This window comes from Pseudorasbora parva, chromosome 6, assembly GCF_024679245.1.
Source record: "Pseudorasbora parva isolate DD20220531a chromosome 6, ASM2467924v1, whole genome shotgun sequence".
Lineage (NCBI taxonomy): Eukaryota > Metazoa > Chordata > Actinopteri > Cypriniformes > Gobionidae > Pseudorasbora > Pseudorasbora parva.
Genome location: NC_090177.1, coordinates 22,856,275 through 22,878,298, shown reverse-complemented (window position 1 = coordinate 22,878,298; position 22,024 = coordinate 22,856,275). Strand labels below are relative to the sequence as shown.

At 38.3% G+C, this 22,024-nt stretch overlaps 1 protein-coding gene across 2 annotated transcripts in view; it reads right to left on the bottom strand.

Annotated features, from left to right (window-relative positions):
- Positions 1-1,733: 1,733 nt before the first annotated feature.
- noc2l (NOC2-like nucleolar associated transcriptional repressor) overlaps positions 1,734-22,024 on the bottom strand; it is a 41,005-nt gene continuing 20,714 nt past the window's right edge. Inside the window, exons 15-19 of one of the 2 annotated variants that reach the window (XM_067446253.1) lie at positions 21,483-21,626; positions 9,108-9,221; positions 7,970-8,102; positions 2,296-2,385; positions 1,734-2,147 (exon numbers count right to left, since the gene is read on the bottom strand). In XM_067446253.1, coding sequence (XP_067302354.1) covers positions 2,017-2,147; positions 2,296-2,385; positions 7,970-8,102; positions 9,108-9,221; positions 21,483-21,626 — 612 coding nt within the window. In that variant the 3' untranslated portion in view covers positions 1,734-2,016. Of the gene's footprint in view, positions 2,150-2,295; positions 2,386-7,969; positions 8,103-9,107; positions 9,222-21,482; positions 21,627-22,024 lie in introns of both variants that reach the window. The other variant, XM_067446254.1, reaches the window with a different exon arrangement.

The following is a 22,024-nucleotide window of genomic DNA, read 5'->3' as shown; positions in this document are numbered from 1 at the left end:
CAAACGGTAAAACGGAATAATTAAATGTGTACTTAAACTATTAAATATAAATGACCAAATAACCAATTGGCATTCTAAACCTAAATTCTAAATTATGATTAAATGATAATTTTCCCCTTTTCTCTGCTGAAAAGACCGAACGCGCAGCGACCTTCACCCGCCGATCGTTAGCCTCCATTGGGACGATTTGGGCGGCCTTACAAAAGCATTAAAATATGTCGTAAATGGTTGTAAGATTCCTTTATCTGTTTAGTCAGAATATATGACGTGTAGTTTCCCCAAACACAAAAACATTTTATATATATATTAATCGACAACGCTATTAATCATTATTGCAATATCAAGAGCATTACCCGACAATGACTCTAAAGAATTAATTTTATCATTTGCGTAACATTAAACAGTCTGCGTAAATAAACATTTATTCTATTTCAGATGCAGCTTCTGTTCCACCTTTGCAGTGTAAAGATGGCTTTTGCTAATAACTTTATTGATAACAGTCAATATAGTTTTCTGAATGATTTAAGTAATTGGTTAAATTTAAGTATTTGACAAATGACAACACGGGTAGCCTAATCAATTACAATTGCGATTATAAATGCTCCTGGAAATCAATTGCAAGGAGCCTAAGTGGAAAACGTCATTTCTGACCCTTGCATGGGGAAACGTCTGGCATTTTTAGTTTGTAGTCTAATAGGTGTAAATTGCAGAAATAAAAATTCAACCAGGGACGATGATTTGATGGTTTTCCAATGAGAATGGTAAATAGGAGCCAATTTTGTATTTCAAAAGTTTGTCTTTGGCACTGCCACCTTGTAAAGTTACTGGACACTTATTAACATTGTTGCCTCCCGTTGATTAATTCATTGCTAGGGTCAGACAGAATTTTTTTTCTAACCATCTTTTGTATTAAACCACATAGCTTGTCATTAATTAATTAGTTAAAGATATGCTGTGATTTGACATTTGAACATGGATTGGACATGTATACACAGACGTTTCATGGAAGCTTAGGTCATGAATATTTGTCGAAAAGCCATGGAAATGTATTGGTAGAAATGTGTATAAACACTGTATCTCTATCATGAAAACAGTAACGGGGTAGAATGGACTGGACTCAATATTAAAAATTTTAAAACACAACCAACATATAAACTATCTATAAATATATAAAAAACAAGTACTAGTGTTTCAATGCTGAATGAAGTCGTAGTTTTTATTTTTGGACCAAATTGTATTTTCGATGATTCAAGAGATTCTAACTAACTGATGTCACATATGGACTACTTTGATGATGTTTTTATTAATTTGGTATGTCAAAATAATGATATACCAAATCAGTTAAATAACTTATTTATTTTAAGTTAAATAATATTCTTGTAGTTAATTTTTTTTAACAATTTCCTACAACACTACTAGAGCAGTGGAGTTCTGGAAGCTTAAACACGGCTTTAAAACATTTAGAAAAAGCCAAGCGATTTCAGAAAGTGATGTGAAAGCACTGAGGGGAGAGATGTTTTGGCGAGAGAACAGGCTGCTCTCTGTTTTCTTCTCTTCCTCTCTCCCCACCTGGGCAGCACAGCCTGGCAGTGGATGATACGAGCGTTTGGCAGCCTGGTGCTCAGGGCTGACCCCGTGCCTCCACCTCCACCTCCGCCTCTGGTTTACCCATTCCCCACCTCTAAACAAGCAGTGCTCTCGGCACAACAATGCAACAACTCTAAACACTGAAGTGAAAAAGACACCTTTATGTAGTTTTAAAACAAAGTTCCGATAATCTTAAATTTGATAACATTATGAAGTGTTAGATGAAAAAGAAGAGTCCATTTGTTTTGTTTCGCACTTTATAAAATACAATGCAAAAAAGAAATGTAAATCACAACATCAGAGCCTGTACATGGTACTTTAAGGAACAATTCACCCCTAAATGATTCATGTATTGGCGAGCTATTCATTTAATAACATTATCAATCATGTTTGGATGTGAAGAAATGTCCCTCTGATGTAACAGTGTAACTAGTCCTGATCAGATAGCTCTAGGTCCTCAACCATATCTTCATCTCCCTCAGCAACCTCCTTCAGCTCTGTGCTCAACATCTTCTTTGGAGCTTTGCCTTTAGAAGACGAGGGCTTTTTCAGGTCACCATCTAGAGAATGGAGAACAGATAAATGTTATGCCGTTACATACAGTTAGGATGGTTGAAAAATACAGTGAGCAAGGGAGGGGGATCCTGAAGTGAACATATTGAAGATCTAGCCGTAAACAGAGCCAACGTATCACAGAAACATATTCACCAGAATCATCCTCCTCCAAATCATCTTCATCACTCAGGTCTGAGAGGTCCTCTAAGCCTTCATCCACCTCATCAGAGTCATCCTGTTCATCTGTTAAGAAAATAAGAAAATGTCTTCAGAACAATAATAATTTACATTTATTCATTCAGTATAATTTCTAATACAAATGGATTTAGTGATACATTAAAGACTGATTAAATTTGCATTCCAACATTTAATGTAAAAACAGACTGTTTCTGATTGTCACATCAAAGAAATAGGTTTATCTTCATAACTTTTATAAAAATGTGTAGTGACGCACAGAAACGTTGTAGACTGAAAATATTCAACCAAAAAAAAAAAAAAAAGATATAAAAAGAATTCTAAGGGCCAAGATTATTGACCAAGACAGAAATATAAAATTTATATTCATCTTAGAAATGCCATTTAATATCCATAGCTTGTTTAGACCAATTTCAAAGACACCCTGAAAATCAAAGTGAAAACTATTTTGCATTAGGCTTTTCCATTTTGCTGAAATGTCATTGCAGCAACTCAAAATTTTGTATGGCCCCACATGCTTGTATGCATGCCTGACAACGTCAGGGCACACTCCTGAGACAACGGATGGTGTCCTGGGGTATTTCCTCTCAGATCTGGACCAGGGGCATCACTGAGCTCCTGGACAGTCTGAGGTGCAACCTTAGTGCCGTTGGATGGACAGGAACACAATGTCCCAGAGGTGTTCTTTTGGATTTAGGTCAGGTGAGCGTGGTGGCCATTCAATGGTATCCAATTCCTTCATCCTCCAGGAACTGCTTACATTCTCTTGCCACATGAGGCCGGGCATTGTTGTGCACCAGGAGGAACCCAGGACCCACTGCACCAGTGTAGGGTCTGACAATGGGTCCAAGGATTTCATCCCGATACCTAATGGCTGTCAGTGTGCCATTGTCTAGCCTGTAGAGGTCTGTGCGTCCCTCCATGGATATGCCTTCCCAGACCATCACTGACCCACTACCAAACCAGTCATGCTGAACGATGTTACATGCAGCACAACATTCTCTGCGGTTTCTCCAGACCCTTTCACGTGTGCTTGGATGAACTTGCTCTCATTTGTGAAAAGCACAGGCCACCAGTGGCGAACCTGCCAATTCTGGTGTTCAATGGCAAAGGCCAAACAAGCTCTACGGTGCCGGGCAGTGAGCACAGGGCCCACTAGAGGATGTTGGGCCCTCAGGCCACCCTCATGAAGTCTGTTTCTGATTGTTTGGTCAGAGACATTTACACCAGTGGCCTGCTGGAGGTCATTGTGTAGGGCTCTGGCAGTGCTTATCCTGTTCCTCCTTGCACAAAGGAGCAGATACCAGTCCTGCTGATGGGCTAAGGACCTTCTACGGTCCTGTCCAGCTCTCCTAAATTAGGTCAGTCTGCTGGAATCTCCTCCATGCTCTTGAGACTGTGCTGGGAGACACAGCAAACCTTCTGGAAATGGCACATGTTGATGTGCCATCCTGGAGGAGTTGGACTGCCTGTGCAACCTCTGTAGAGTCCAGGTATCGCTTCATGTTACCAGTAGTGACACTGACCCTAGCCAAATGCAAAACTAGTGAAAAACAGTCAGAAAAGATGAGTAGGGAAAAACATTATCAGTGGCCTCCACCTGTAAAACCATTCCTGTTTTGGGGGTTGTCTCATTGTTGCCCATCAAGTGCACCTGTTGTTTATTTCATTAACACCAAAATAGCTGAACAATGTATATAAACATTGTATACATTTGTTTTATTTGATTAATTAATTGAATATTAAATACATGTTTATAACTAATCCGAGTATAATGACTTAGTATGTCTTTTAAATCTTTTTTTCACGTCACAAATCCCTGTCACTTTTTGCTCTGAAAGTGAATACTACCCATTATAACTACATTTCACATTTTCAAGAACTTGTGGATTCCCTTTAAACTCAACTGAAAGAGTTTATATCCTTTTAGTGTAAGCATTCATCTAGAGACAAGACTACACCACTGACCTACCCATTCAAGTTACCATTTACATGACAAAAATAGAGGCTAGCTTCTGACGGCAATTTAGCCTTGCTAATCCAGAGGTGTGTGTGGGAGTGTCTCGAGCTCTCTGAAGAGGACGGGGATGAAATCCCTGAGCTTTGAAGTGGGATTTGATTAGATGCTGCCTGGGAGGTGAATGGCAGCACAGACACCACCCCAGCCAGGCACCCTCCACCCTAATTACCCAGAACACACTGGAGCCAGCCAGAGGGGGGAGCCGAGCTTAACACCAGGCACACACCTTGCTGCTGAGATCGGGCTCATGCATCTTAATATAACCACTGGATGGCTGACCGTAGAGTTCACAGAGGGTACAGAAAGTCCACCAGGAGCACGAGGTAAAGACTTTAATGACTACCTGTGGGCTGATCAATACAGTGAAAATGTAGGAGGGGAAACAAATCAAAGACACAATCTACATGTTGCTCTCAGCAATGAAAACAGCCTTGACACTGGAACACTGAAGATCAGGGTGTTTACAAAATGAGCAAACACACATTAAGATGGAGGAACCTCAAGCCAAGTAAAGCTGACAGCATTAAACGGCCTGGCACACTGCAGCGACATCAAAACGACAAACACGACTCAAGAACATTAACATGGCATAAGTAGACAAACCCAGAATGTAGAAGCACATCAAGATTTCATAGACAAAAAACAAACAAACAGATATGTTACCTGAACTGAAGAGTTAATGTAAAATCGGCCTCATTTAAATTTAACTTTTAGTGTAAAAAAGTGTTAAAACAATTCAATTATTCTAGGAAAAAAGAAGAGAAACACCATAACAAATGTGCATTTACAGAAGAAAAAAAAATTCTTATGAATCGTTCGTAAATGGGTTCTCTCTTTTCAACTGTGGTCGATGAATGATTATTAATATAAATAAATATTATTACAATTCAAAATAAATTATCTGTTGTAATATATATTTTAAAATGTAATATATTCTTGTGATGGTAAATCTAAATCGGCATCATTACTCCAGTCTTCAGTGTCACATGATCCTTCAAGTCATTCTAACATGCTGATTTGGTGAAACATTTCTTATGTTGAAAACGGCTGTACTGCTTAATATACTTGTGGAAAATATTTTTTAGACTGATGAAAATGTGATGATGATTTATGTTTTAAAGTAAATTGTGTACACTCCTATCCATCCAATATTACATGCAAGGAATAACCTTGGTTGTGCACTATTTTTCAATATTTCAGTGGCATTATTCAGGTGATGTAGTTCAAAACATTTTGCCTGGGTTATGTCTATAAAACGCTTTTGTGTGCAGAACTAATTTCTTGTGCATCTAAACCCAAGCCTCCTTTGATAATTCCAAAACAATTTTAGAATTAGTAACGGATGCTTGAAGCCATTGATAACAGACCAATGCAGTTATTAATGCAGTGAGTTATTAGAGAGTGTAAATTACTGGTCTTTGAGCGTCTCATTCAACAGTGTTCGGCAGCAGCATCTACTAATACGAAACAGTAAGAACAATGCCTTTATTACCTTGCTAGTGAGAAATGTCATGTAGTTTTTAAGTTTCTTAACTGTTTTACGGATAAAATCGTCAAAGCAGTACTGACAACACGTTTCTGTGTGAGTGTGTGTGTTTGAGTGGGAGAACAGAGAGAGCATTTTGGAGAACAGAGAGAGCATTCAGTGCTTTTTGGACAAAATTAAATGCAATTTTTTGCAAAAAACAGGATCAAAACGACAAATTATTTCCATATTATTTACTATACTTCTTTGCTTGGTCAGTGTCACTGTGGGTTTTGGTTATTTTGCTGTTGTAGGCTGTCTTGAACTACTTTTGCTGTGCGTTTCCCTGAAAATAATTGCACACCTTAGAACGTTCGTCACACAATCAGATTCAAGCATTCAACACTCCCGTAGCATAAACAAATACTATCCATCAGCCACTGGTTGAGCACTAAGGTAACCTGCTTCAAGATCCAGGAAAACCAGTCATGTCTTCAACATATAGTCAGAAGTTATATCAGCCTAGCATCCGGGGGACAGACATGTAAAAAATTGGTATGGCCTACAAAAGTAAAATTATATTATAAATTACTATATATATTATATATAGTATATAGTATTTAGTCTCTTCCTTCTACCTCCACTCTTGTCTATTCCAGCCCTCTTCTACTTCCACAGGCACTTACACTGAAACTTTGCCATGTGACTGCCATAAAACAAACTGCAGAAGTGAAAATGTCTAAATCAAAAGTGTGGTAAAGTGAAATATATTTGTTGGTTTGGTAAAAAAGAAGAACAGAACAACAAATCAACAACAAAAAAAGCACTTTTTGTTTGACAATATGCAACCGAGGCCACAAATTAATATATTAGAGGTCATGTGACTCTGGGTCTAAGCGCTAGAGGTATGGGGCCGGTTAAGCTGTGTGGTGAAGAAGCGGCCACTGACATCTTTCCAAGCGAATGTTTTGAATTACAAACCCCCACTGGGATCCAAGTATGCAAAAAAAGCTTCCTGTAAGAGAGAACAGAGTAAGAGAGAGCGAGAGACAGACAGAATGAGAGAGAGAGAGATTTGTAGGGACTCCACACAATGAGCACCAGATGTGAAAAAAAAAAACCCTTCCTCTTTCCTCCCACCTCCATGGGACTTTTTCTGCGGCTGTCGGCTCATGGGCGGGAGGAGTGGGAGAGTGTGGCATGTGTCCGACACATGACCCAGCACACAACTCCAGATATAGAGTTAAAGAGGAGAGGCAAGTGCACGTCTGACAGCTGACCTGCCCTCCACTGAGATCCATTCACAGAGAGAGAGAGAGAGAGAGAGAGAGAGAGAGAGAGAGAGAGAGAGAGAGAGAGAGAGAGAGAGAGAGAGAGAGAGAGAGAGAGAGAGAGAGAGAGAGAGAGAGAAAGAGAGAGAGAGAGAAAGAGAGAGAGAGAGAGAGACAGAGAGCAAGCGCAAAGACAGAGATACTGTTCTCATACAACGAAAATGGAAAAAAATCCTTTTGTGTGCATTTTTCAACATATTTGTTTTAACTGTCATTTTATTGTATATAATGTAATGTACATTTTTGTTTTTTTAATATGCATGTAATAGTTTCCTGCTAAAAACATTTCAAAATACTAAGTATTATTAAAGGTAAATATTATCTCTTTGTGCAAGAGTTATCTGCAAATATTAAAAGAATATAGAAATAATATTTATCTTTATAATCTTTTAATTAAAATGCTTGCTCCCCCTCTAAAACAACTTTCCCCTTCAGCTGACATCAAGCCCTCTTATTTTTCAGCCCTTCCCCTCTAATCCTGTCATATACGTTTCACAATCAGTTCAAGACCCATCCTAGATTTTTTTCTTGCTAAAAATCCTGTTTCACACAGTTGCAAGAGAAGTATAATGGGTTGTGAAGAGTTAAAATGAGGTTCAATAGATCTGTTGGGCTTATATTTTTGTATTTCTCATCTGTGAGAAGAGAATCTTCTGACAGTACAATGGACTACAGCCTCCCAGTGACAAAGAAAGGCATTACAGGAAAACTAAAATCCTTCCCATTGCACATGCCAGTATGGTATATTATTAGTTGTATTAGTTGTATATTAGTTGCAATGTGGAAACAAATTAATATATTAACATGGAACCCTACCTTTGGATTTGAACAGGTCGTTGTCGTCATCATCATCACTTTCTGATTCAAAGAGACCCTTGAACTCCTTTTTGTCAGTTTTTTTCTCTTCAGCCTTCTTGCGCTTGATTTCAGGGAGATTCAAATCCTCCATCTAAATGTAAAAAAACGACAAAAAAAGCGGATTCAAAAAAAAAAAAAGTGTTCATTTATCAAAACCATGAACAAAACCTGTAGATATGACGTTAATGAGAATATAATGCTGATGGCATGCTTGTTTTTTATTTTTTAATCTGGTTGAGACATCTACAATTGGAACAGTCTTTTCTCTCTAGTTGTACAATGACCTATTCTGCAAGTTTCCTTCCATCTCCTTAACAGCAGATGTCACAAAATGAGTCACTGCTGAGAATATCCAACTTCTTTACCTATAGACATCTTTCTACAAATTATTAAGAATAATATAATTTAAGAAAATAAAACAGTAGTGGGTAAAATAAAAATAAGTTTAGAATTTTAGAAACCAAGAGCTACAAAAAAGTAATAAAGTTATCTTCTCCCCTAAAACATAATGGGATCTAGTATGTGTGTGTATTGATGGAGGAAGCGGCAGAGGCAGTAGAGGCAGGAGGGAGGCAGTGGTAATCAGATCTGAGCGTGGGGACTCGGTGGATCAAAGCCTGGGACGCAGCCCTGAGCGTTATAATACTCTTCCTGTAGCACTAGCCCTGCCGCCTCCTCCGCCAATCTGCCGCTTCCTAGACGCCAACACTCCGCCTGGTGTCATCTCCATTATCTCCCTATGGACACACTCCAGCTCCCCACACACACAGACACACAGACACACACACACACACACACAGTAGGTACTTTCACAGAACCAGCACACAGTGATGGTCACAAGATGATCACAACTGTGCGTTTCATATAAGACTAGTATTAAAATAGCACTGGGATAAACAGCCGTTACGATATATATAATCACATTCATTTAATTCTTTCTGAAGATCAAACTAAAGTTTAAACATGGTACTGTGGCTCAAACTGATGAAAGATGAGCATACAGCTTAGATCTGTCTAAATCCAGCTTCCTCTGAAAGGTGCGGTATGGATTATTGTTGTCTAATGGTAATAGTTGCTGTGGATTTGGCATTTTTACCCTTTCTTTCCCAGAGATCTCCAGCTGAATCTCCTTTTCGCGAAGTTTCTTCCACTGGCTGTAATATTTAGTGATGGGAGTGCCTTCCTCAGCTACTTGCTTCTCCCAGGCTGCCTGTAAACACACCAAAATAAAAACACACCATGAATGTTATTGCATGTTCACCCATAGGAAAGCAAAACAAAAGGGATCTCAATACACATTCAAAACAAAATAAAGCTATAAAGTTCGAAAAGTACCATTGTAAGACTTCACGAGTACACAGAGAACGCCTGTTCTGTTATTGTGGATCAATAACCCTCTAAAAACAGATCAGGCCTGTATCATCGAAGAAAATAGAATGTTTGTAGGGTCTATCACGATGCCCTAACATAATATTTATGAAGTATCAAGCCGATCTCAGCAATTTTCAAAATCTGAAACGGACCAGGTTGCGACCCTAGGTGCACACCTTCTCTCTTAAACAGCAAAAATAAGTGTCTCACAGAAGGATAAAGGGGAGAGTGAGTGAATCTCTGCCAGCCTTTCCTTAAAGGTCTTTGTGGATGATATTGGCCAGGTAAAATAAGATTAGTTGACCTCAAAATCTAATAGACCATAATAAATCTCAACTTCAGTCTAGTTAGCTAAACTTATTTATAACAATTTGCAGTGGTTTGTAGAATAGTAAAACAATCAAAGCTATAAAAGGTGCAATATGCTCCACCCTTAATGCAACAGACCCAAACAAAGCTAACAGATGTGTACATGACCAGCGAGGCTAAGCTTCCTGGCAAACTGGGGTCTTCATCCGTTAAAGCATCTGTTCATTGACTGCTGTGCACATTCTGGAAAGAAATCCTGATGTGAACACTTGGTTCACTATGGTGCTGAGGGCTGAACTGCAAGAAATATTCACAACGCAATGTCTTAGCCATTGCAACAGTTAGAATACCGACACATTGAGCCTTGCCGTTTAAGCGGATTACACAGAATTTCAAGTTTAATAGCATTTATATTTTACATAAGCATAATGATTATGAATAAAATAGCTGGCCGTATAAGTGTTTATGTTGCTGAATATAAACTTGCGTACCGATAAAACAAATATGGAAATCTTAATATGTATCATGATAGCTAGATGAAAACTAGTTTAGTTTTACTAAACTAGAAATAAATACGTGACAAATTATAAAAATGAAAAGCAGATTAGTAAATAAATAACGAAATTTAAAATATAATAAATGGCAATTTAAAATATGAATAAAACGGTAACACTTTACAATAAGGTTTCATTACTTAACTACATTAGTTTACATGAACTAATAATGAACGCACTTCTACTGCATTTATTAATCTTCGTTAATGTTTATTTTAGCATTTACTAACACATCCTGAACACTGTGAACTATCATGAACAGCTTTTTTATTAACTAGAATTAAAGATTAACAAATACTGTAACAAATGTATTTCTTATGGTTAGTTAATACATTAACTAATGCTAACAAATCCTTATTGTAAAGTGTAACCAATAAAACAAACAACAGTATATAAATAATAGTACATAGATAATACTAACAAAACATTAGGTAGGTAGGTAGGTATGCAAGTGTGTATGCCTGTTAAACCTCCGTGCGAAGTATGTCATAGTGTGGTAGTATTAGAGCTGTTGGAGTCACTGGTACAACCCACAGAGACAGATATTTGTTTGTTGGACTGATCCGCGGGGCATGCGGCTTTATGCAGCTGTGCTGGCGGCAGTACCGGGTGAGAAGTTTGCCATGCCACCCTCGTTACTAAAGGATCTTTCCTGCTGGCCGGAGCCTGGCGACAGACGCACCCCGGCGTGGTGCCATGCTGTCTGCATGCTCTGCCCTACTGCATCTCTCCCTACGGCTCAACATTACACAGAGGAGAGAGACAGAACAGTCCACCCCTCCTTCATTTCAGTCTTAAACGGCCTTAAATATTTATCAGAAGCACGAGTCGTTCCAGAGACAGCAAGGGGCGGGGAGGAGAGATGAACGGGCTGTGCATCGGCAGGGGTGACAAATGAGAGCGGAGATGGAGATGAATGGAGCAGAGATCTCGCCCCAGAGAGGAAGCAACTTCTCACCTTCTCTCTCAACCTTCACCCCTACTGTCCCCTCATTTTTTTCTCCCCACCAACTTCGTCATTATCATGCTAGTCAGCACCAGGGTTTTTATTGTAAATTGAAACGCATGAAGACAAAAACTAGCAGTTAAACGAAAAAAATAAGTGCACTAAATTATGAAGAACTAAATAGATTTTCAAAGAACACTAATTTTAAAGTTTCAATTGAGTTTTTCAAATCCAATCAATGCCAGATGGTCGGATTCAGTATATTGCAAAAAGAGACACACAATCAAACAGGAAGGGAGACATCTGATGATTTATAAAACTAACAAAACCACTTTCTGAATATGATGTTTAGCAACAGTGAAATCTGAAACGGATTTCAATGACACAATCAAAATAAAACATTATGTGAGCTAGGCGCACAAGATGGCACCTGTGTGTGCATGTTTACTTGCACTCAAACTCTTCCGATCTAAGCGACGTTCGTATTTATTGCAAGGAGAAACGTATGAACCTTGGCTAGATATTATGATTATTTTTTTCTTTTCAATTAAAAGGCACAATATGTAAGATTTTGAATTAATATTAGGGGTGTAAGAAAATATTGATACACCTGAGTATCGCGATATTTTGTTTGGCGATAATGTATCGATTCTCAAAAACACTGTATCGATATTTAAATATTTATTTATTTACATCCAAGATTCGTGGCTTTATTCTTTTAAATGAATCTTTCTAAAAAAAATTATTTAAAAAATGTCATACAATATTGCAATATATCGTACCGTAACCCCTGTATCGTGATACGTATCGTCAGATTCTTGGCAATACACAGGCCTAACTAATATATCTAAAAACCAGAGGTGTCAAGTAACGAAGTACAAATACTTCGTTACCTTACTTAAGTAGAAATTTTGGGTATCTATACTTTACTGGAGTAATTATTTTTCTGCCTACTTTTTACTTCTACTCCTTACATTTTCACACAATTATCTGTACTTTCTACTCCTTACTTTTTAAAAATAGCCTCGTTACTCCTCTTTCATTTCATCTTGTTTAAAAAAAAATGCAGATAAATCGCGTCATCCTGATAGTGTGAATTTGATTGTGGTTGGATGAGAAGTGTAAACATATACCATTCCAACACCCTATTGGTTACTACGTGATCCATCGCGCCTGCACATGACTCAAAGCACAAATCACACACAGTGTTGCCAGATTGGGCGGGTTCCAGCGGACGAGCACGGCACTTTCAGTCAGTCAGCGATCAGCAGCAGACGTGCTCATTCATGACAGCCAGGTTTTTAGCGCGATAACTCGTGTTAGATGTACATTCAAGTGATCGCTATGATAAAGTGGCATACATACAGTATATATATACTCAACCCGTTTCTACAGTAAGGAGTGGGAGAGTGAACCAACTCTCAAACGTGGATTACACCTGTGACTCGAAGACTTTATAAATATAATCATGATTCCTGTCCATCATACACTCAGGACATCTGCAACTAGCAACCCCAACAGCTGCTGAAAGAGGTTTGAATCAGTTTTGACTGGGCTAAGTGCATGTTCTATGAACTTAACAAGGGTAGCCTACTGTAGTTTTGTCAGAGCTAAGCGCATTGTTGTAATTTTTTTGTCGGCGGATTATTGTACAGTATCAATGAATTACGCATTTTGGCAGTGGCATGGGCGTAGATTACGCGGGGGACGGGGGGTACGTGTCCCCCTCACTTTTAATAAAATGTATTTTCGTCCCCCGCACTTTTACTGGGTCTCACCGATTCTAGTCGACCCGCTCCGAGCGGGATTCGAACTAGCGTTACCCTGCGCGGCGACGGCCAAATTAACAGGGACGCTAAAGACAGCTTTCTCTAATCTCGGTTGATAGAGCGCTTTTTGAGGTCACGGGCAAGTGTATTTACATAGAAACCAATGTGAATACATTAAGATTTAAAATCAGAGACAAAAATTATCTATGCATGACCTGCTGTCATTTTATTCGCATCTAAATATGTGGAGGTCGCTCTCACAGAAGGTCCAAATTCCAAAAGCGGATTCGTAGAAGTAATACCCTGTCATGCTGAAGGAAAACAATCATTATGAGTGATGAAACGTGACGAAGACAATCAGACGAGTGCGACAATATATGCTTTATGTGTTTTTCAAGCCATCTCAATGTAGCCTATTTATTGACAATTAAGTAGCCTATCATATGAATAATGCAGCTTTTTTAATGTTTAGTATCTTCTGCTCACCAAGGCTGCATTTATTTAATCAAAAATAGTTAAAACAGTAATATTGTGAAATATTATTACAAATTAAAACAGCTTTTTCCCTATGTGATCAAAGCTGCATTTATCATTACTCCAGTCTTCAGTGTGACATGATCCTTCACTAATCACTCTCAGATGAGGATTTTATAATCAAGAAACATTTATGATTATTATCTGTGTTGAAAACAGTTGTGCTGCTTTAAAATGTTTTGGAAACCATGCTACATTTATTTTTTCAGGATTCTTTGATGAATAGAAAGTTCAATGGACAGCATTTATTTGCATTTTTTAAAATCAATTATCTTTTGTAATATTAACAATATCACTTTTGATCAATTAAATGCATGTCTGATCAATAAAAGTATTAATTTCTCTCTTTTTTAATTTTACTACAAATGTTTAGATGGTTTCCACAAAATTTAAGCATCACCATGAGCAGCACAACTGATAATAATCCTAAATGTGTGTTGATCATCAGATCCTCATATGAGAATGATTAGTGAAGGATCATAGGACACTGAAGACTGGGGTAATGATGATAAATTCAGCTTTGATCACAGGAATAAATTGCATTTTACTATATATTCTTTGAGCCCTGCACAGGCCCTGCACAATCCTATGACACATTCCTGCAGTCATTAAAATAGTTCAGCTTTGTTTGTAATGTCCAAGTAGTTATATTTTGTTTAGATTTTTTATTAAAGTTAATTTAGAAAAATGTTTGTATAATTTGTTTGTTTGTTAATTTTTTTTTTTAAAGTGATAACCAAGCAGTCAGCGGCTGAGAGTGGGTATGAGTTTAGGAGTGTAAAAAAAGTCAGGGTCCGTAGGGCTCTAAAGCGTCGACCCAATCTGGCAACACTGATCACACGTCGCCTACATTTACATTCCAATAAAGGTTATTGATAACATTACTTATAGACAACTAGTCATCATATCTTCCGCTTCAGGAAACACATGTTAATGCTCAGCAGTACACATAATGGTATATTTCCATTGTACTAAAATGCATTCATTTTCAATGGGTATATATGTGGCTGAAACAGGTAGCCAGTGCCTCCCAAATTTTTCAACATTAACATTTTAATATAACATTATAGTCATTATGGCCTTTAGAAAAATGTTTTTGAGGAGGTGGGGTAGTGCACTCTAGGCCCCTGTGGTGTGGCCTAAGCTTTTGTCTTTAATGGCATTTTTTCCTTACATTACTTTTACTTTTATACTTTAAGTAGTTTTGAAACCAGTACTTTTACACTTTTACTTACGTAAAAAGCTTGAGTTGATACTTCAACTTCTACAGAAGTATTTTTAAACCCTAGTATCTATACTTCCACTTGAGTAATGAATGCGAGTACTTTTGACACCTCTGCTAAAAACCACCGACTTGTGTACTTACATTATACCAGATGTTTACAAGAATCCTGAGAAATAAGCAATTTTAACCAGGACACCGACCGCATTGCACAGCGCATTGCCTATTAGTGACACCATACCTGCCTTACACTCGGTTTTATTTTGTAGAAACCATGGAAACACCAAATATGCTTTAATATATTATATGTTTTATCAGACAAGGGAAGAACTGTTAGGAGACATTTATAGACAGAAAACAAATTATTGTTTATAGCTCAGCACATTTAGTCTTATTGTTTGAATCTCGTTTTTTATTTTTTTTCAGTAACAATGTTTTCACCATGTCTCAGAGAAAAATACTATTTTGTCAAGTGGTTAACAGCATAGTCAGATGCAACTTTTCTTGTAGTAACACTAATGCAGCATTTCCTCAGTTGTAAAATGTTTTAAAACAAATTGCATGCCATTTAGCAACACAAACAATCCAGAATGTATATATGACCGGTCCCAGTATAGCTGCCCCTCTGTGTTTTCTAATGGACGCGAGGCAAACTGAACAATAAAATTACACTTCAAATATTTTTTCCCCGAAGTTAGTTTATGTCATTGAAGGCAGTTATCATCACGATGATTTAATTTCAAGTGTTCGTTTTTAAAATAAGTTTAGTTTTAGTTAGTTATTTGATGCTATAAAAACGGAGGGTGTGACGTCATGATTGACAGCTGAGACTAACGGCTTCGCTGAGTGAAGTTGTCACTGAGGCACGAACAGACTTTTTTCGGGATTTTTGGGAGCAGATTGGAGCTTTAGCTTTAATTTCTACATTTCCATAACTGTTTATTTCACACCAACATAATTAATTGTTCTGCATCTGCGAGAGTGTGGGCAGGCTTTTGATATCGCGACTGTACTTCCTGCTCTACTTCCTGCTCTCTATCGCTATTGCGCAGACTCGGCCCCGAGATGTCAGCGCCGTGCAGGCCGCCTGAAAGCTTCAAATATGGCAAGTGGAAACAGATGATGTCGAGTCGTCCATATTTTTTTACGGTCTATTGGTGAAGACTACAACTCTCAAGATTCCATGCTCAATCAAAGGGTCATCAAGCTACACCTTTGTTTTAAATAGGCGGCCACAAGTGGGGAAAAATTACATACTGTGCCTTTAAAGATTTTTTTTTTCATCTATCAGATATGGAAAAAACTAAAAACACTTACATTACATGTACCTCTGAGCTATAATACCTCAAGATGCATCGAGATTATCTTTCATTCACCAACCTCCTGCAGGTTCTGCGGTTCAGGCTCAGTGTTTAATGAAAATACACTGGGATGGCATTCATTTAAAACACTCAAGTGTGTAATGCACATTTACTGATTTGGTTCTGATTTCTGAGTAGGGTTGGGTACCGAAACCCGGTGCCAATATAGCACCGGTAACTATATAACCGGTATGTACGGACCGAATCAGAATGCAGCTTTCGGTTCCTCATTTCAGTGCAATTAACGCGCTTTCGCGTTTTGGCTGGCGCTGAGCCAGAGACAGACGCGCTCAGCGCTCGTCACATATCACAACGATTCAGTGTTTTCAACCACATCATGTTTATTTTAGGTTTCAAACATTTAAAGGCACAGAAGTAGCAGTAAAAACACGCAGATGTCTATGGAAGTGGCAATAACTCCTTTCTGATAGTTATAATTTGACTGTTTTATTCATATCAGACACACGTTATACAAGTTACTATATAGTTTACTCTAGTCTTCTCAGAGTTCACCGCTCACTTACTTTCATGCATTTCGTGAGACAAGGAGGAATTTACATTATGTAAATCCGACAGATCCGATTTTCTGAGGTGCAAACTATGGTGGCGCCCATTGCCAATATATTGGTTGTGGAATAAGACGCTGCGAATGCACATACACTTTACTGTCCACAAAGAGAAACTTGGACTCATGGTGCATGTCAGTCATTCACCGGACTCATACATTCGTGCGTTTTAAATATACCATTAAAACAAAGTAAAAGTAAGATCAAATTGGAGGAAAAAAAATAGTGACATTCTTAAAACTGTAATAATCCTGTTCTGGACAGCAAGCACAAAGTCTGCTTCAATCTGCTACTGGATTGACGTTACCAGACGCTCACAAACAAAGCACTTAATGTCTGCTCATCCTCCTCAGAGTCTCTCGCTGAGAGAAATGGCATTAGAAAGCTTTCCGCTCCATTACTTTCATCTGCTCTCATATCCGCCACCGACCCAGCATCAGGCTATGGTCGTAATAGTATTCCGTGCCACAGTGGCCGCGTGTGTCTGTCTGAGGACCTGTGACTGCACTTCCTGACCTGCAGGTGGTGTGGTCAACTAGGCCTAAGGCCAACCACCACATGCTGTTTTCAACTGGCCACAGCAACACACACTCAGATGTGTTCACACATAAACACACAGGGCTCTGAACACGTAAACATAGATGAAGACTGCGGGTGACCAGCAGTCACCTGTGAGGGGACGGAAGGCAGGGTGGTGTTTGAGGTGGGTGGAAAGAGGAGAAACTGCAGTCTGCTTTTACAACTAAAATAAACATCTGACTGCCATGTCTGGTCCCAAAGCTCACAAATGTCTGACTAGAAGTGCTGTTATGGTCACTGTGTAATTGGAAAAAAACTTAGAAAGGAGGAAAAAAAACTTCCTTGGCTTGAAGAAATTAGTCAAAACAGATAAAAATGTTAAAACTCATGAGTACTAAAGAAGCTAAAATGATAAACAAAAATTAAAATTCTGTCATTTACCCACCCTTAAATTCCAAACCTGTATGTTTTGCAGAAAACATTAGATGATATTTTGAAGAATGTGGGTACTCAAACAGTTATATTGAGCGCCATAGTATGGGGAAAAAATACTATGGAAATCAATGGCTACCATCAACATTCATCAACCGTGTTCAGCAGAAGAAAGAAAAACATTCAGGTTTGGAAAAACTTTAGGGTGACTAAGGCCCCCGTCCACATGAAGCCAGGCTAGTGTTGCACGATATACCGGTGCTAGAAAAGTATTGCGATACCCTGCTATTACAAACGGTACGATATGGACTTTTATTAGTACCGGTACTTTAAGGAGGACAGCGATATGAGCTGTATTTCTTAATGTGCGTGGATGTGTGACAGCACAGGGTATATGCAGGAATCCTGAAGTTAATTTCAAGACCTTTTTAAGACTTTTTAAAGACCTTCTCAAAATATTTTAAGACCTCATCGCACTTCAAGTTCTAATCGGCAACAAACCTTTAATAAACAGCTGTAGTCGAATGTAGACTTAAAATCTCTATCGTAGGCCAATTTTGTATCGTTTATATTGCATATCTGTTACGCAATGTATGGAGGGCGACACATTACCTAACTGCGCATTTCGCAAAATACATGACGTCACCTGTAGACGCCAGGGATGGAGATGAACTTTTTTCAAATTCTACCACACAATGTTTTTACCAGACACTTTTTGGTTTTTAACTGATAATGTGTAACTGCATGTGAAAATTAATACTACAAGCTCTAAAATACTTAAGCCGTTTATTTAATCTCAAGTCTCAATGAAATACTGACATTTTCACGATGATTTGTGGTCATTTATGGCTTCCAGTTTTATGGTTTTTAGTCCCATGAATGAAACTATTCGTTCTGGCATCTTTGAAGCGTGTTGACAACATACTGAGCAGGACATTATCAGAATGGGATGCACCGAAATCACAATTCTTGGCCGAAACCAAAAAAGAAGAAACCAAAACCGAAAACTGAAAAATAAAATTCAAACTAAAATGTTTAACTGGACCTCACTCGTGTACATTAAATAATAATGCACATGCCTACTGGCCTGCAGAGGTACAGAAATTGAATAAAGTAATCAAATGTAAAATAACTGCATATTTAACTGTTTAAATGAAAGATGAATCCTTATTAAACTTACAAAAGCTATTCAATCAAGAGCATTGTTTAATGTCAAACTAAATATAAGGACATCACTCAGGCAGCAGTAAAGGCTACTGCGCCTTTAAGACCTGAGGCAGGGATATGCTCGTCTTTCTCGACTATACAGTTCACTTGAGGCATATACAGACTGTGTCTGCTAGGATACTCATCAAGATGGACATGTTGACATACTTCTTGTGCGAGTTGGTCCGTGTAAGCGCAAGATTTGAAAGAAAACTCAATATTTGCGCGCTGTGAGACGAGCACGCGCTCTCGGATGATGCACAGAGACAGATCTTCTCTCAGCGCGCGCGAGTCTCACAGCGCGTCTTCACGCGAGTGATGACGGAGAAAACGACTGGTCATATGCGCACATACGGCAGCACTTGCATGCATTGGACAAAGTTTACAAAGAGGTGAAACAGCTCGGTAGGTGAAGCGAGTTTACCCTCCACAACTCTAAATCAGCCGCATTTGGCTGGTGGCGGCGCTAATGTCCATCCCTGGCGCGCGCGCTCCGAGCCGATCTCAGACTGAGCGCCCCGTTGTTTTTTAACACTTATGGGGATGAAAATAAATATATTCATAAATACTTTTTGGAGTCAAACTCTTTTGACAAAGCTTGAACAAAATACTTTCAAAATTTAAGACTTTATAAAGCCGTGATAAGACTTTTTAATACTTTATAAGGGTCTTAATTTTCCCAAAATTGATTTATCACCTTTTAAGACTTTTCAAGACCCCGCGGATACCCTGCAGCATGTGTCAGGACGTGTGTGCAGAGCTCTGCTTCCACCGTTCACTAAACATTGGAAGTAGAAGAGTTAAATATATACGCGTAACGCATGACAAAGAAAGCAACAGAAATATGCGCGCATGAGAAGAAAAAAACTACCGGACTCGAAGCGCGCGCCCACGCCTTTCAGACAAACATGCGATCGCCATTCAGTTCTTTCCCGGATTATTATTTGGGTTTGAATGATCAAACATATGTAAAAATGCACGGCCTGGCGAGTATTCAGGTAAACACAGTGGATGTCTTTAGTGAACATATACAGCTGAGGTAATTAGATCCATGCAGGTCTTAAGCCAGACCTAATATTCTATGATTAATGTTAAGCAAACAATGAAAAATAGAAAACCACCACATGCTTTGATAAATAATAAAAATATATTTATTAAGAATCAGTATTTTTGGACCAAAATGTATTTTCGATGCTTCAAGAGATTCTAATCAACCAACTGATGTCACATATGGACTACTTTGATGATATTTTTATTCCCTTTCTGGACATGGACAGTAAAGTGTGCATTGACTGCATATGCTCTGGGACTAAAATATAAAATATCTGAAACTGTGTTCCGAAGATGAACAGAGGTCTTACGGGTGTGGAACGACATTAGGGGGAGTCATTAATGACATCAATTTAATTTTTGGGTGAACTAACCCTTTCATTTCTTTCTTGACTTGCTACTGTTAATGTAGCTGGGTGAAAAATAAAGCACTGTTTTTGTCATATTGTTTGTAATTTGCATTGTTTGCTTATTTTTTAAAAACAGATACAATTAAAAATCTATATTATAATTATAAGATTACATTTAAAAAATATTAAATTTCTCATATCATGAAATAAGATTTTGTTCATCCAACCTGTTGAGAAGTGAAAGGTTAGTGAATGATAATGATTGATAAGGTGATCTCTGTAAGGATGTTCACACTGGCATGTAGTTATTATAGCAATAAAAGGAGGGAATGGTCAAAATACAGGGCAGGAACATGCTGGCCAAGAGAATTTTTTGTAAAAAATAAAAATAAAACAATGAATAATGTCGTCATATTATTCATATTTGCTGTTTTTTGTTCGTTTTTTTACCGTGGTATTGATTTAGTATCGGTATCGAGGTATTTTCGTATCAAAGTCATAATTTTGGTGTCGTGACAACACTATGCCAGGCAAGTGTGTGGCGCTGTAATTCTGCAACAGAAATACACTAAAAACCAAGAAGAAGAGTTGTGGCTAAAAGAGGTATAGCAGTGGTAGGTGAGGCAAAATCTAGCGATAAAATAACAATAAATACATTTGCTGCTTAACAGATTTGTTTTATTAACGACTACACCTACCCCAACCCTAAACCTACCCTTACAGTAATGCAAATACGGTAGTTAAATGACGCGATATTGATGTGCGCATGCCCAGTAGCTGTAGTTGGCCAATCACACGTGTTGAACTTGGAATCCACTCACCGCATCACTCACTCTCGAGTGTTTGTCCAGGTGCTGACTTCAGTTAACACACGAGTCTCCATAGGTGCAAACATTGTAAAATTAGAGATTCATTGTATACCAGCTTCACTGGGGAAATCTGTGAGATTGCGTTTATTGAATGAGTGACAGCTTTTAATGATTATAAAGGGAGCACTTTGCGCGCTGTCTGGGCAATATAGTTATTGTTTATTTTTTATTAATAGGTTTATAATATATTCAGAATTTGAATAAAACTTTTGTTTTCCATTTGTGACAAGCAGCCACACACACGCTCAAATACACTGACCCATCCACATATACATGGAAAATGTGATGACTGATCAGTTATAAATAATAAGACCAGGTACATGCAAATTAATCCATTTTGAATTAATGTTGACTTGAACAACTGTTCGGTCCATTCCTGGTATAAAATGATACAGACAATTTCATGTACTCACCACAGCTGTGACATCAGCCACGCCAAACGCAGCTTTCTGCCTTCGTCCTGTGATGTAGCTGCAGTTCTCCTGTATCTTCTCCAGCAGCTGGCGCATCTGCTTGCAGTAATTGGCCACTTTGCATTCCTTCAAGAACGCTTTCAGCTGAGGAGACCAACAAGAGGGAGACAGTGAGAAAGAGCAACAAAAAAAGAAAGAAGAAAATTATACAAAAAATTATGTGAATTTGGCGCCACATGCAGAAAGAATTTCTAACATCCTCAGGGAGAAATATTAATATAGCTCTAATAACTCTCAAATTACAGCTTAAATTGTCATTTTTTTACCTTAAATCTGCAATTCAAATTCTGCCAATGAAAAGTATGGAAGAACTGGGAGTGGATATTATAAATAAACCCAACTGGGCCAAAAGAATAAATACTCAAAACCGGATTTTTAAACAGCAGTGAGGAGAGCTCGGTTTTGGCCAGAGCAGAGGATGTGGCCAGTGTGTGTGTGTGCGCGTGTGTGTGTGTGTGTGTATGTGTGTGAGTGTGTGTGTG